The 16,359-nt window shown below is 55.8% G+C and overlaps 2 protein-coding genes across 2 annotated transcripts in view; one reads left to right on the top strand and one right to left on the bottom strand.

Moving 5' to 3' along the window:
- Positions 1–2,935, top strand: part of JAM3 (junctional adhesion molecule 3) — a 38,816-nt gene extending 35,881 nt beyond the window's left edge. The window contains exons 7-9 of the mRNA XM_072954139.1: positions 274–403; positions 487–541; positions 808–2,935. Coding sequence (XP_072810240.1) covers positions 274–403; positions 487–541; positions 808–843 — 221 coding nt within the window. The 3' untranslated portion in view covers positions 844–2,935. The remainder of the gene's footprint in view (positions 1–273; positions 404–486; positions 542–807) is intronic.
- Positions 2,936–4,256: 1,321 nt separating this feature from the next.
- NCAPD3 (non-SMC condensin II complex subunit D3) overlaps positions 4,257–16,359 on the bottom strand; it is a 48,486-nt gene continuing 36,383 nt past the window's right edge. Inside the window, 12 exon segments of the mRNA XM_015245578.3 lie at positions 4,257–4,331; positions 6,445–6,522; positions 7,200–7,339; positions 7,446–7,561; positions 7,896–7,920; positions 7,923–8,069; positions 9,565–9,675; positions 9,874–10,073; positions 10,185–10,318; positions 10,405–10,542; positions 13,533–13,612; positions 14,301–14,539. Coding sequence (XP_015101064.3) covers positions 6,480–6,522; positions 7,200–7,339; positions 7,446–7,561; positions 7,896–7,920; positions 7,923–8,069; positions 9,565–9,675; positions 9,874–10,073; positions 10,185–10,318; positions 10,405–10,542; positions 13,533–13,612; positions 14,301–14,539 — 1,373 coding nt within the window. The 3' untranslated portion in view covers positions 4,257–4,331; positions 6,445–6,479.

The following is a 16,359-nucleotide window of genomic DNA, read 5'->3' as shown; positions in this document are numbered from 1 at the left end:
GTGAACCATTTCCTCAGTTTACGACGTTCTCAGGACGTGCCCAGAGGGCTGTTAAAGGGTAGTCCGGGGCCCCTCTGGTGCAGCATGTGGGTGTGACAGCCTGTGTGTGTGCGTGCGAGCGTGCGTGCGCATGCACGGCTGGGAAAGGGCCGAGGGCTCCCACGCGGCCCTCCTGGCTGGGCGGGCATGAGGGGCAGGGCAGCGGGCAGCGGGTGTGCAGCAGTCAGCATGTCTGCAGGAACCTGAACATGTGAGTCACCCCCTCCTCTCCAGATGACCTGAACATCGGTGGAATCATCGGGGGGGTCCTGGTGGTCCTGGCTGTCCTGGCCCTGATCACGGTGGGGATCTGCTGTGCGTACAGACGCGGCTACTTCATCAACAACAAGCAGGACGGGGACAGGTGAGCCCACCTAGCGGGACAGAGCGGAGCTGGAGGCAGCGCTCCTGTGACCCGTCGGTCTCACTCCGCTCCTCCTGTTTCAGCTACAAGAGCCCAGGGAGGCCGGACGGAGTGAACTACATCAGGACGGATGAGGAGGTAGGGTGAGGGACAGGGCAGACCTCCCAGAGGACCCCTAGTGGTCAGTGTCCCCAGCGGGGAAAACAGCCGCGGCCCAGACCGCTGCCTGGCCCTTGGCCTGGATGAAGCGGGCAGGGCGCTCAGCCAGCCGGCCCTGGGGGCTGCGCCCGTGCGGATGACACTGCGCTTCCTGTCTTGACGAGGGTGCCTCTTTGGGAAGTGGTGCGAGGGTCCTGGCTCCCGTGGCTGGGGGGCTGCCCTCGAACTTGGTGTTGGCCTTGCAGGGCGACTTCAGACACAAGTCCTCGTTCGTCATCTAGATGGCCGCCACCAGCGGGGACCTGAGCTGGGAGCAGCCCTGGGGAGGGCACCGTACAGGGCAAGACACTCGCGCAAAAGCTTCTTGTTTTGGCCAAAGTTGACCGCTACTCCTTCCTTACTTTTTAACAAGCCACACAAATAAAAGTTTTCCTCGAGATGGGCACAGTCACCCCGAGCAGAGGACAACTCCCACCGGGGGCAGGCGGGCGCTGTGGGCCGGAGAGGCCAGGTGACCTGCCCTCCCACGGTCATTGGGGCGGCACTGGGGGCTCAGCGGTGGCTGAACCTGTGCGTCTGGAAGGCGCTTCTGGGAGACAGTGCTGCCGGGCTGTGTCCTCTGGGGGCTGTGCCGTGGCCGCGTCCTGTGCCCCTTGGGGAATCTCTGACAGCAGCTGGTCAGGAAGGGGAACTCTCACCTGTGGGACCCGCTCCTGTAAGGAGGGCTCCAGCATCAAAAGAAAGCCTCCGTCTTGGGCTGAACCTGAAATGGTACTGCTGCGACGTCCTGCTTTTCTATGGGTGTTTATTTTTACAAATTTTACATTCTAAATTTTTGCTAAAGATGTATTTTGATTATTGAAAAGAAAATTTCTATTTAAACTGTAAATATGTTGTCATACAATGTTAAATAACCTATTTTTTTTAAGAAGTTCTACTTCAGGTAGGAGGCCCCAGCTCCTCATGCTGAACTGGAAAATACCAGTGATTCAGAGTTCTTTAACCCAAGCAGCCTTCTCAGGGGGGCCTGCTGCACGTTTCCCGTCCCCACGCGCATGCTAGCACTTCCCCAGGGAAACTCACGCCGCCTATGCGCCAGGCACTGCTGCTCAGAGAGGCTCTGAAAGTCCCAGCTGGGCGGTGCCCACCCTGCCCGCGTCTCCGCGGAGGGGCAGGGGGGCTCCCGGGGTGGCCTTGGAGCTGCCTCTTCCTCACGTTGCTCGAACCACCACTGCTGAAACCCTTACACCTGCGTGCAAACCATGCTGCACGGGCAGGGTTGGGGCGAACGGGACACTGGGTCCTGACTGAGGCCAGCCCTGGCCACCTCTGACCCCGACAGTGGCCTGGCCTGTGGACCAGCTATAAGGGGGCTGTTCCTGTGCCACATGGTTCAACCCAGGACAGTGCCAAGGGGCTTGGGGGGGGGCGCCTCTGTGTGGCCCCAGCCTGGGCCCCCAGAGTTCTCGGTGAAACAAAGCAGCCTGTCTGGCGCTAAATTCACTTTGCTCACTTGTGTGGTTTCTGAGACTGGAGCCAGAGGTAGTTTGGGAATCAAATCTGAATAAAGACAGTGAACCCACTGTCCGTCTGCGGGGAGGACGGCATGCAGACCACCCCCCTCCCAGCCGCCCTAGGCGGTGGTGCGGACACCAGTGCCCGAGTCAGGCCCTTCCTGACCTGAGTAAAGTTCTCACCCGCCCGAGACACGGTGGCCCACCCCGCAGGTGCCAAGGCCTGGCTCCCTGACACACACTCAGGCCTGGGGGCCCTGTGGAGCAGGGACCTTCTCAGAGGGCTGCACCCCGCCCACTGTGTGCTGAAGGAGGGTTTTTATGTAGAACGTAGTCATCCTGGGATTAAACTCTCAGTGTCTTAATTTTTTATACTTTTTAAAAATTGAATACTTGAGACTTACGCTGACCTTTCTCTTTTGAGCTGTGTGAACCCTTGCCATGGGTGTTAGCAGAGGCGTGAGCAGCCCTCCACAGTGCTGGGGGCGCCCGCTTCCTCGGCCTTCGTGTCTCGACAGCATAGACATCAGGCTGTCCCTCCACCCTTGCCTCCTCTTGGTGGGGGGGGTAGCACCCCCATCCTGGTTGTTACAATGATGGGGTGGCCCTGACACCCTAAAACCATCCCTGTAGCCACATGACCTGGGTCTGAGAGAGGAGAGTGGGGTCTGGGAAGTTGCTGCCTGTCTCATAAACGCGTGGACGAAAAAGATGGAAACGCCGCTGGAGGCGCGAGGCCACGCCGGGCTGCGTGGCCTTTGTGTGGCAACAGCTGTACGTAGTGATGCAGACTTGTGATGACTAACACGCCTGTACGTTGGTATTTTTAAACCTCATTTATAAAAGCTTCTAAAAACCATCCTGGCCGCCTCCTTTCTCTCCTCATCAGCGTCTCGTCAGCACAGCCCCAGGCCTGGAGGGAGCGGACGGAGGTGGGGGTCTGCTCAGGCAGCCCTGCGACTGCCCCCCACCAACAGCGCACACTTGGGGCCTGGGGTCCAGGGCTCACCAGCCTCACTCCCGCCCACCACCACCTGTGCGGGGCCAGCAACAGCAACCCTGCACTTCTGCTTCTGGGAAAACACGAACCAGCCGCCTTTCCTTCTGGTCATTCTTAGACAGAACAAATGTCTGATGGTTACCGAGCTAACAGTGTCAACAAGGAAGCAAGCCACTCCCCCACGAGGACAGCCCTTCGCGGACCAAGCGCAAGTCCGCGTTACTGCTGCTCTGGTGAGCAAGTTGGGGTTTCTTCTCAGGCAGCAGGACGTCCTGCTGCGAGGGGCAAAGGCAGGGGGCAGACAAGCTGCACCTTAAAACCAGGTTGAGTCCCTTTTTCCTACCAGGGAAGATTTTCAGTTTTAGCAAAACTCCGTGTCAAATGACTACCAAGAAAAGCCCTGTGCTAAAAGCAGTCTACTGGTTACTTGAAGGCCATGCTTACACTTAACCTTTATTCATTTCAGGCAGCTGTACACTTTCCTAAAAGTTTGTAATTTATAAATAATAGAAAAAATAATAGTTTTGATATTAAATGTGGGAAACCATGTACTATCAGGAATTCAAACCAGCTACAGATGCTTGATGAGTGAAGGAGAGCGGGCGTGCTGGGCTCTGTGGGGACTGGGGTGTAGCTCATCGGAACAGACTCGATACTTTCAAATGGAGGAAAGTTACAGTGTTAAATAGCTGAAGACTTTCTCTGGTATTTTACAGTTTTGAACCCCACGTTTCACAAGGAGGAAGGTACAGGACTGGCCAGCTGCCCAGGCAGACAAGCGGGCTGTGCTGGCACCACAGGGAGAGCCCTGGCGGACGCAGCAGCAGCGTCCAGCCGAGGGACGTGCAGTCAGTTGGCTGTTTGCAGGGGGGTCTTCCGGAGCGACCTCCTGCTGGGGGCGGTGCTGTCCCTGCCTCTGGCGGGAGATGTCACATTCCACTGCGGGGGCTGCGGGGGCCTGGGGAGGAGCAGGCTAGTCACCACGGGCCAGGACACCCCGACAGGGACGCGGCTAGGCAGGGGCTCTGGCCAACTTACGGCTTGTCGGGCAGCGACAGACACAGGATGTCGTCTCTGTGACTCTCGGCATCCGTTTTCTCTGAAAGAGAGTCAGACAAACTCAGACTTCCTGGGAGAACAATGGGGCTGCGGCTGGTGTGTCTGATGGGCGGGGACTTGCCTCTGGCAGGGCACGGTGTCCGGGGTGAGCCTATGTAGCTGAGTCCTGCTCCAAACGTGACATTCTGGATGGTTCCTGGTGGAGGGAGATGCATAGTTAATGGAGTGCCGGGCGGGGAGTCTGGGCCCGTCCAACCCAGCGGCCCTTGTTTGTTGAAGACCCTGTCCCCCCCCCCCCCACTGCTCTGACTGCCCGTCCTCCCGAGACCCCTGCCCCCTCCTCCTCTCCTGCAGCTCCTCAGGTACTGGCGGGTCCTTCCTTCTGTGCAGTCGCTGTTGCCCCCCACCTCACTGCCCACCTGGGCTTAGCCCCCCAGTTCACTAGGCAACTGGACCGGCGCTGGCTCTGCAGCTTAGCAGGTGCAGGAACTATTCTGAGAACTACTCAAGTTTCTTTCTCTCTAAAAAGGAAAACACCTCCCTCTCTTGGGGAGTTGCTGGGTTTAAATGAAACCATTTACGTGGAGTCCTCAACCCCGTCCTTGTGCCAGGCTGGTGCTGAAACCTCACAAGGGCTGTGCTTCAGCAGCCGGGACCCCCGCCCCCAGCGGCAGGCTTGTCTGACGATCTGCTTGTGCCTCTTGAGGGCTCCGCGCTCAGAGGCCCGGCCCCAACGTGGTCGTTGCCCCCCTGCAGCCAGTCTGCCCGCCCACAGCCCTCCTGCCCAGGGCCCTGAGCACAGGGTGCTGACGCCCCGTGCGTGCACAGCTGTCACCGCCCCTGCCGAGACGTCACGCCCATGTGCTCAGGGGGCACGCTAGTGGTTCTGGTCACCCCAGGGGCAGAGGGGCCCTTCCCAGCCGTGGCTGGGCTCTGTCAGCGCAACACGACTGCAGCACTGGGAGCCCTTAACGGGCCGCAGCAGGGCCTCCCGGTCCCTGGGCTCTGTGTGCTCCTCCTGGGAGGTGGGAGCCCCGTCAAGGCGGAAGTCTCCAGCCCCACAGGATGGGACCGCGTGCTCTGCTCCCGACTTACATCCTGACAGGGACCTGCCAGGAGAGACCCCCACGAATCCTACACTCGAGGAAGAAAAGGCTGTTGACCTGGGACACCTGAGAGTCCTATGTTCAGTGTATCCCAGTAGCAGCAGCCATGCAGCTTTCAGGCTTCCTACGAGGGGCCCGGGCTGCCAGGACTGCTCGGGCGTAGCGGACGAGCAGAACCACAGGGCAATGTGGTCCCGCTCCTGCAGCATCTGGGACCCGTACAGGAGCACAGAGCAGACACAACACTTTTCTGCTTGAAAGCAGCTGACTTTCTACAACTGTGACATCATACCTGCTCAGCACACAGGAACCCAAAGTTACCACTGCTTTTCGTGACAAAAGCTATCACAATTTGGTTGTCATCTGGGAGGAAGGTAGGTAATCTTCCTTAAAAGGAGGACTGAGATGAAAATCATCTGTGACTGGCAAACATTCCAAGTGATCGCAGGTACCAGAACCACCAAGCTGGGGCCCGGTGCGCCTAGGGAAGACACCCGACTGGCACCGGGACAGCAGGGGCTGGAGCTGGAGAAGCCGAGCTCACGCCCAGCTCTGCCATCCACCTGACCCCTGTGCTCTGGCCGCAGGCCCGGCGGACATGGTGGAGAACCAAAGCAGAATGGACAATGAGGTACTTGGAGGTGCAGTGCGTCCAGTCTTCGGGGTCGGAGGGGACAGGAAGTGGGGAGGACTGCACATGGCTGGGCTGCGGAGCGAGGGGGCAGGCAGCCGGACGGGACATCAGAGAAACCTCCCAGTGGGAGACAGAAGACAGGCCCTCCGCATGGCCGGCAGTGGAGCCCTCTGCACGCTCAGTTGGCTCCGAAATGACATGTGAGTGGCAAGTGCCAACACCTGATCCCACGAGGTGGGTGCAGGCCCAGCTAGTGACCCGAGGTTGGCTGGAACAGCACCGCCCAAGGATGGTAATCAGGGTCTGAGCTGCAGCCCCTCGCCTGCCAAGTCGGACACCTCACACGCAGGGTGAGGGGAGTTTAACCGCATGTCCAGGGTAAAGGCATCTGGAAGCAGCTGGCGGTCAGCAGCGCAACGTCAGCGGAGAGCTCACGGCGGCCTAGGAGCAGCCAGACCGGGTGCCCTCCACCGCCGGCCTCAGGAGAGCCACCGCCCGGTGGGGACGCACTGGCGACAGAAGGGGTCGGCTGTGACCCAGCACACCAGTCCCGCCACAGGGGTACTCACGCTCAGGAGTGCTGATGGCCCGGTTAGTGACGCGGTCAATGGCTCCACTGGACTCTTGCTCCAAGCCCTGGGAGGACGCTACAGAAAAGCAAGAGTGTTACCTCTCCAAAAACCCAAACAGCAACGGGGAAAAACATCCCAACAAGAAGACACGCTTGCAAGATACACGACAAACTTAATATCCCAAATAAGGTGTTCGTGCGAAGAAGTGGTTCAGAAAAGACACACATACACGGTAAATGTGAGGAACGTCAACCCGTCTCACTCAGATGCAAAGATGTGGACGTTAAGATGAAAACCGTCAGTCTCCAGAGCTAGCAAAGATGGAAAATTATGAACCTGTGCCTCTAGGAGGGCAAGGGGGCCCTTGTGGCCATGACTGGAGTGTCACATGGAGGGAACTGGAGAGGATGGTGTGAACGACCAAAATATTCGCGGGAATTAATCCTCAGAATTACACACATACAAGACTGTATGTTTCAGGCTGTTTATCTCAAAAGGTTGAAAAACGCCTCTGCTTCCAAGCTCGGGCCAGTGATGAGCACGTATGAACGGAGACGGCGCCCCCCAGGCCCAGGGAGGCCGTGACCAGGGACTGTGGGAAGCGGGAACAAACTGTGTACAGTAAGGCCCAGCTTCGCAGTGAAACCACGCACACTCTCCACTGTCAACAGGACTGGTTGTTCCCCAGACCAAGTCCCTTGTTTTAAAGACGAGCAAACAGAAACCCTTTCTGGGCGAGGGAGGGGACTCACCTTGGTTGCTGGGCTCGCCTGGGCTCCTGGGACGCACGGAGGAGGGCAGCAGCCCTGCACTCCGGCTGCGAGGCTGGCCGCTCGACTCCACGGCCCTCCTGACAGAATTGAGGACGGCGATGGTGCTCAGTGACACAGGCCTGCGGCCAAGGGGACACAACGCAAAGGTGAGATGCGCCCTCGCCCTCCCTCCAGCCCCCTGATGACACGCGGACGACGCGCCCCTCACAGCCTCGGCCCGCACACCTGGCTCTGTGCATTAGCCTCTCTGGTGGCCCGGGGGCGGGGGGTGGGCTGCCGGGAGCGAGTGAGGTGCCATCTTGGCCAGCTCCTGCCGGCCCTATTTCCAAGCTTGGTACGACCTGTCCCAGGAGAAAAAGAAAGACTACGCACTTCCCAACACTTTTACACTCTGAGCAGGCCCACAACTACCTCATTTCACAGTCATCCAGAGCGTGGCCCGGGGGGCAGACCCGGTTTTCTGTCATCAGGGAGTGAGGACCTGCCCACTCGCCGTCTGGACCCTCCCTCATTTCCCTGACTGGGACACAATGACCTTCCCAGGGGAGGCCCTCTGTGACAGTGTCACATGGACACATGGCCACCCAAAGGCCTAACTCAGCCGGCCACACTCACAGGTGAGTTTTGGGAAACACTGGGAAGGGACAGCAGGGCACGGGGCGGGCGCTCACCCACCTGCATGGCCTGCACCCCCTGGGCGCCCATGCTGGGCCGCCGGGCCAGCGCCTGCTCCTGCTCCTGGGCCAGCTGCTCCCGGTGCCTCTTCATGTCGTACTCGAGCTCCGACGCCAGCTGCTTGTCCAGCGCAAAGAAGTCCTTGACTTCATCCCGGTAGTCCTGCATCACCTCCTGAAACAGACCGGGGGCATCCGTGCATGTTTCCCTGAATGAACAGAACGTAACAAGTAGCAGGAGCGGTAAGACTGCTGTGCTGAGAGCAGGCCACACCGACTCCGTCAGCTGACAGGTCAACACCGCTGCCCCTGTTCCAGCCACACAAGCAGCTGGGCCTGATGCGGGATGTCAGCGGACAGGTCTAACCTGGAAGCTTCCCATCTCTGCCTGTTAACCTCCCAGATTCCCAGGGGGAGGACATGGAATCACCATTTCAGCCTAAAGCAGCCCTTGTAACAGGCACAGCCCTGCCCCGGCAGCTGGGTGGTGTGTCTGAGTGGCCTGGCTTGGCTCTGGGTCACCATCAGTCGGCTCAAGGGATCCTGCAGCATCAGAGGCAGGCCCCTGAGGAAGCCAGGTCAGAGGCAGGTGGTCAGCGGACTCCAGCATGGCCCTGGCTGGGGGTCGCTAAGGGGCAGTGCAGTCTGACAGCAGCTTGCCGTCTACACTGGCTTCTCAGGACGCAGCTCCGCCCCGAAGCCATCTGTGCATCCTCCTCTGAACACAAGACAGAAGACCTGTCATCACGTTGGCTGGGAACACTCTCAGGTCTTGAGGACAGCTGCAAGGGACTCTGCTCCGAGAAAGAACCATCTTCCATCACATGCTGGGAAAAAGCACTACCGTGGCCTCGATCACGAGGGGAGCCCCCGTGAGGGAAGGAGAGCCCCATGGGGGCTCCCAGTTGGAGGAGAGAATTGCGGGTCCACACAGTCCCCGAGCCATGCTCGGGGTGTGCTCAGAAACAGGGACTTGCTTTCCTCAAACATTCAGAGAGTCCCTTAGGAGCTCAGCTCTTTTATCCCTTTCTGAGGTTTATCAGAGCAATAAAACCAGGAATGACCGGGAGTTCTCACTTTCTCCACAGTCAGCCCAACTTCCCACCTTCACGTCTGTAGGATAAAGATGTTTGAAAAATCATACTCAGTGTAATTTCATAGCCCTTTTTGGAAAAAAAGGATTCCTAGCATCTTTTGAGGAAGCAAACAGCAGAGGGTCAACAAAGAAAAGGAAAAACCTACTGTGCTCCTGTTGGACTGAAAGACTCCGTGGAAAGGCCTGTGGCCTCATGTAGTCCACGCTGTGTGCACGTATGCACACCCTGCTGTGTAGACTGGGGGTCAGGACCCCTAGGCCCATGACTCCCTCTGAATAGCACCTCCCGACTGGTAACCAGACAGAGCACTGGAGGCCAACGTCTGGAAGGAAACCCTGAGCAGTGTCCCCCTGCAGGGTGACAAAGGACCAGGCTCTGTTCTTGGTCGCAGCGGAGACCCTTCAAGGCTGAAGCTGACCAGCAGCAAGGACACAGACCCCGCTGCCCGAGAAGGCAGGCAGGACGGCTCCTCCCACAGCCAGAGGCCGGCCAGGGTGCAGCTCTGAGCTTGGACAGACCCCCTTCAGGACTGTGGGAGGTGGGGGCCCACCAGCAGCCCGAGCTCACCCTTACCCTGAGGTAGTTCATGAGCTCCCGCAGGGCTGGCATCTTGTTCTTCTCGAGCAGAGTCTTCAGGGAGATGATGATCGGAATAATATTTTCTATGAAATTCCTCTTCTGGACCTGCAGTAACACGGAGGCTATCTGAGGTGCACAAAGCCTGAAAGACCAAGGCTCCCCCTCGGCCTGGCTCCTGCACAGCCGGCCATGCGCACGATGCACATTTACTTTCCATTTCTGATACGACTTGGGGGGTGGGAAGGGCCACCACCTCCGCTGGGAAGACCGAAAGCAGGCCCAGTGAGGGAACGGCACCCTCACCTGGGAGATAAGCTTCTTCTGTGCCTCCTGCATGACCGCGTTTGCCAGGGCCAGGTCATCCTCCTCCAAGAGGAGGTCCTTATCTGGTTTCGACCTCATCGCCAACAGCTTGATCTCCTTGGAGCTGAGCACCTCAAACGTGTCCGAGAGCAGCTCGTTGGCCTCCATGTCCAGGGGCAGGGTGCCATCGGCGAAGCACGCTGAGGGGAGCAGGGGGCAGGTGAGAAGCCGCGGCCGTCAGGGTCTGCACGGCTCGGCTCCCCAGGGCCCCTCACTGCAGAGCTGGGACAAGCAGCGGGCAGCCAGCCTACCCAGGATGCCGAGGCAGAGCTTGGAGGTCATGTTGAACCGCTGCTCATCCGTGAAGTGCTCCAGGAGGAACCTGTAGATCTTCATTCGTTTCTCCTTGTTCGTCTTCCCCTTCAGCGAAAACAGCCGCTTCTCTCTAGGGCAGCACAGGGGCCTCAGCACAGCCTGGGCACGGGGCTGAGTGGCCCTCCCCCCCCCCCGGCCCCCACCGGCAGCGCCCACCTCTCCGACTGCGGGAACCTGTTGTACTTCTCATGCTTCTCGTAGCTGCTGAGGTGGAAGATGCACTCGATGAAGTGCTGGAAGAACGTGGCGGGGCTCCTCTTCAGCAGCAGGTGGGCCAGGCAGAACTCGCCGAGGCTGTGGAGGGGACAGGCAGGGACCTCGAGCCGCTTGCAGGCCGCCTCTCCATCACTCCACAACCCTGCAAGACGGAGCCCACCCAGCAGACTGGCTCCGTGGCACACCCTGCCCTGCGAGACCAGGTCTCATCAGCTCTCCTTGCAAAACCCAGTGGGCTGGGACACCCCCACCCCACCCCGACGGCCACGACCACCTGGAAGTGAACCCTGGCCTCCCACCCTGACTTGAACTCTGAACTCTTTCAAGGGCTGGGATTAAGCCCAAGAGCGGGTTAGTCCGAGTCCGTAGGATGGGGACCCTCTGTGGAGGCAGGGGCTGTGGGGACCAGGCTGCAGAGGGACCCAGAGGGCCCAACACAAGGTGGTATGGCTGCTTCCTGCTCTGCCCTCCTCTCTGTCCTTGAGGACGCACTTCCTGCACAGCCTCTCAAATCCCACAGTCAGTCAGGGCAGCACGAGGACCACATCCCCCGACACCTCCATTCTTTCCTTTCCCAAACATCCAGTGTCTCCTGTTGCAACTCTTTTAGACGCTGGGGATAGAACAGTAAACAGAACAGAGTCCCAGGGCCCCCCGGGGAAGCCCTTTTCTAGTAGGTAGACAGATGTCACACGTGCCGTACAAACACGTTCCCAAAAGTGGTCTGATGAGAAAGGTGGCCGGGGGAGGGAGGGCTGGCTGCTGCCTGAGACACCTCGACTCCACATGGACTCCACATGCGGCAACGAGACCTAGCCCCTCCTCTGACTCTCCACCGCCCAACTGCTTGGGAACTGCTTCCTGCCTTCCCCATTCCAGATCCTACCACCTTGGCGACAGTCTGAGTGTTCCTGTCCTCACCCCCCCCAATCCTATGTTGGAAACCCCCAAGGAGGCTGTTTCAGGAGGTGGCCTCTGGGAGGGGCCTGGGTCAGGAGGGCAGGGCTCTCACGAACGGGGTGAGCGGCTTATCGACAAAGCCCCGGAGGTCTGCTCCCCAGAAGGGGCATCCCCAGAATCCTAGCATGTGGCCCTCATCTCAGTGACACCGTCATTTCACAAGCTGCCTAGAAAGCGGTACTTGTCACAGCGGCCCTCTCTCAGCGCACCTTCAACGTCCACACAGCTTCTTGTTCTCCCGACTTCATCAGGACACCTGCAACCCCGCTTCTGAGGCCAGACAACCCGCCCGCCCACCCTGCCAGTGTTCTCACTCCTCACCCCAAGCCGCTCTGCACAGAGCCCTCTGGATTTCTCTGTCTTCACTCCCTTTCCTATCTCCATGGCCCATCACTCCGTCAGCCTTGCCTGAACCTCTCTGGGTCCTGCCCTCTCGCACATTCTGCAGCACTTGCCCAGCAACCCTGCAACAGCCTCCCTGCCCCCCAGTGACCACAACTATGGTGCTAAACGGACGCCACCTAGGGAACACAGGTCAGATGATTCTGGAGGCCCCAATTTTGTGTTTACATGACCAGTATAAAATGTCATGCAATTCTGCTCATGCCAGAATCGTCAGGAAATCCACCTTCACCAAAAGTAAGCTCAAAGGGCTCTGCCACTGCAGCCTCTCCAGAAGCCCTGCACTAGCAGATGCACACGGAAAAATCAGTGCATTTAAGGTAAGCAGATAGGCCTGACCTTTGGTCAAAAAACATGGGAACGAATTAATTTAAACTACAGTTACCAAAGGTACTCATCAGCTTTTCAAAGCTGAAAATTCTAGTCCACATTTTTACCACAGTTCAAACAAACCCAGCACGCAGAGATAAAATGGAAAGATTTAAGGGGGATGTAATAAAATGCTCTAAGAGGCAACGATAATCTTACTTAAGCCTCTTCTTGGTCCTAATTTCTTTCTGATCCGTGCTCTCATCACCTGTGTAACAGGTCCTGTGTGCATTTTACATACTGATCAAGGCTCTTCCTAACACACACGGCAGGAGCTGGTCACAGTGGGGACAACATGGACACGCAGGTTAAGTAGCCCTCCTCCCTCCTGGGCCCCCGTCTGAGAGCCCTCCGAGCACGTCCTCTTCCCCCGCCATGGCCGTCGAGGGCACTGAACGGCTACCTCCATCCCCCTCCCAATTGTACAAACAAAGAAAAAGAAAAAGTAACAGCCTGGGCTTTCCGCTCTGACTCCAGACGTATTAATTACAATGTTAACCTTCTACCTGTTTATTATGGAAAATGTTCCTCCTTGGAAAATTATACCCACAGGAGATCAAGCAGAGCCTCTTCCACGGAACTCAGAGTAAACCATGGGTGACCATATTTGGAACCAGAGGGGCCCATTATTTAATCTGCTATTTATAGTGAGTGAAATCTATGACCACCTCCTCCCAACTGTGCTAGGTTTTCCGTGGCGCTCAACTGGCAATTTCCCAACTGCAATCTTGCTTTAAAAAGAATCACTCATACAACATAATCGAGGTTAGCAAATTCTGTGAGATCACTTCTCGACCCCTTGAAAACAAATCTTTTAAGAAAGTTATGGAAGGACAGGAATTAACAAGTGGCAAGGTGACCACTTCCCTTCTAGTTCTCAGGAATCACCACTTCCCAGGGCCATGTAAACAGCATACTCTTACTGAGCGATGCCGTCTTAACTCCTAGAATTTCTTCCTCACAGTTTCTACACTTAGAAGAAAGTCTGAACTCCTACTAAAACTAATACTCTCCTGGCCTGGAGGTCAGCGTTTACCGGCTGCTCTGACGGCTGGTGGCCCCACCGCGCTCCTCGGCTCTGTCGGAAGAGCACACCACTGGTGAATGTGTCCACATGGACACCCATTGATGGTCGATCTGGACAAAGCCTTTTCGTTTTTGTTCTTAAACTTATTTGCAAAATAAAGCTTTCTACTTTAAAAATCTCCTAGTTTTCTGGCCACTGAAAAAAGCTCATTAAATCTAAATAACCCAACTCTAAACCAACTTCAAAAAAAGAGATCTACATGCACCGGGAAGTAGGCCAACCACTCGCTGCCCGGGTGAGGGAGGCTCACCTGGCGATGTCAGGGTGCGGGTCTGTCAGCGTGCTGACAAACCGGAAGAACAGGGAGCCCTTCCACTTCACGAAGTCCTCCTGCGGAGAGAGGCACACTCATGGTGAGTCTCAGCAGAAAGCCTGCAGCTTCCCGGGCTGCCTGCACTCACACCACCACCCTGAGGGCTGATGAGGGAGGGTGCAGGCAGGACCCCCGACCCCTCTGCCGTCCGAAGATGAGCCAGAGCCCCTGGCACACTGTGTGAACACTGAGGGTACAGGACACACCAGAACACACACACAACTCAAATGCTTTCTTTTCAAAGGTCAGAGTCTTCCTCCTCATGCAGGGCTGCACACACACTCCTGCAGGGCCCCAACTCCGAGGGCGGTCCCAGTGGACGCGTCTCCTGGGCCCTCGGAGCAGGGCTGCGGGAAGGCTGGGCAAGCGCGAGGGTCCATGTTTTATGAAGAAGTGGCGTCTGGGGACGCCGATGGCTTGGGGACTGGAAGGAAAACTACTCGTCTGTGGGCGCTCTGCTCCGCCCGGGGCTCGTCTGTGGTGGAGCGGGCACTGCTTGGCAGGCCCTCTGAACCAACACCCCCAGACGCCTCAGGACGCCACGACCTCCTTATGAGTCTGTGTAGAACCTCAGAAGAGTGGTATTTTAAACCACAGGTGAGGCTGACGTTTTGGCCTCTACGACAGCCCAACCCCCACACTGCTCGAATGCTCCATGAAGACCCCGGAAGCGGTGGAGGGATGGAAGCGTGATTGCACACGCACCTGCAGGAGGTTGGTGAGCAGGAGAAGCGTCTGCTTTCGGACGAAGGCATCCGGGTCCTTGAGGCACATGGAGATGTTGGGGATGTACTTGTCCACCATAACCGTGTACCGGATGCACAGGTCACACAGGACAATGACCACGTTGCTGCGCACGGCCGCGTCCTCGCACACCTCCAGCTCCCGCACCAGGGCTGGGACGCTCTTCTTCGCGAGGTCCTCGTGCTGTAAACACAGCTTCCCTGCCCCGAGAGACCCAGACTCAACTCCAGTCCTCTGCCTTAGCTCTTGTCCAGCTGTGCTTTGCTACGGACTTTACTTACTCAAAGTCAAAGCATCACATCAACAATTACAAGAGATCAAAGGCAGACCAACTCTGACTGAACACTAAGCAGCTCAAAACAGCGCCCCTACTGGGTTTCCTGAGGCACGTGTCACGGGATTCTCTTCACTGTAGTAACATTATCTGCCTTTCAAGGTCAACATTTGAATTCTGGCATTATCTACTTACCTGGAAAATGGCCAATCAAATCATTTCACCTTTGGTTACACACATAATTGATAGAAGTTAAAAATCTGAGCTAGGTAAATAAACGATCATCTCATCCGTTTCATTTCTCGTTCATAGTCAGGAAAAGGAAGACTGCTGCTGAGTTCTGTGTTTTATGCTTTTTAGTGTGCAGCCCGGAGAGTGTTTTGCTCTTATTTACAATTCTTAGGTTTTTGAAAAATAACCATTAGTACAAAAAAATTCGTAACTCATATCCAGCAAAAAATACACAATCACACACAAAAAATGTCAACTTATAGCACAGAAGTCAGCCTTTTCATGATTAACAATTTGAGTTCCTGGGAAGTATCAAACCATCCTTTGCAAGGATTTTTCAATATCCACAAATCAATGTGATACACACACTAACAAACTGAAGAATAAAAACCATATGATCACCTCAATAGATGAAGAAAAAGGTTCTGATAAAATTCAACATCCATTTATGATAAAAATTATCTAGAAAGTGGGCAGAGAGGGAACACACCTCCACACAATAAAGACCGTATGTGACAAACCCACAGCTAACATCACACTCAGCGGTGAAAGCATTCCCTGTAAGACCAGGAATGAGACAAGGATGCCCACTCCCATCACTTCTGTTCCACACAGTTGAGGGAGTCCCGGCCACAGCAGACAAGAAAAAGAAATGAAAGGAATCCACACTGGAAAGGAAGAAGTAGAACCATCACCATCTACAGATGGCAGGGTGCTGTGCACAGAAAACTACCAGAGCTCGTCAGTGACTTTGGTGAAGTTGCAGAATGCAGAATTAACACACAGAAATCTGTGTACTTCTGCACACCAACGATAAGCTGTCAGAAAGAGAAATTAAGGAGACATTTCAACAGCACCAGAAAGAGTAAAATACCTACAAATAAACCTACCTGAGGAGGCAAAAGACTTGTACTTGGAAAACTGTAAGACACTGATGGAGAAACTGAAGATGGCACAAACAGGTGGAAAGACATATCGTGTTCTTGGAATAGAAGAACACTGTTAAAATGACCATATTACTCAAGGCAACATACAGATTCAATGCAATCCCTATCAAAATACCAATGGCCTTTTTTACAGAACTAGAACAAATTAATTTTTAAATTCATATGGAAACATAAAAGACTTTGAATAGCTAAAACAATCTTGAGAAACAAGAACAGAGCTGGAGGAATCAGGCTCCCTGACTTTAGACTACACTGCAAAACTACGGTGATCAAAACAGTGTGATACTGGCACAAAAACAGACACATAGCTCGATGGAACAGGATAGAGAGCCCAGAAATAAGCCCACACACTTATGGTCAATTAATCTACAATAAAGGAGGCGAGAATATACAATGGAGAAAAGACAGTCTCTACAATAAGTGGTACTGGGAAAGCTGGACAGCTCCATGTAAAAGACTGAGATTATAACAATCTCTAACACTGTATACATAAGTAAACTCAGAATGGATTAAAGATCTAAGTGTAAGACCAGATACTATAAAACTACTAGAGCAAAACAGTGGCAGA

The sequence above is a fragment of the Vicugna pacos genome, chromosome 33, assembly GCF_048564905.1.
Source record: "Vicugna pacos chromosome 33, VicPac4, whole genome shotgun sequence".
Classification (NCBI taxonomy): Eukaryota; Metazoa; Chordata; class Mammalia; order Artiodactyla; family Camelidae; genus Vicugna; species Vicugna pacos.
Note: the sequence above shows the minus strand (reverse complement) of the source record. Positions and strands in the feature narration are given on the sequence as shown.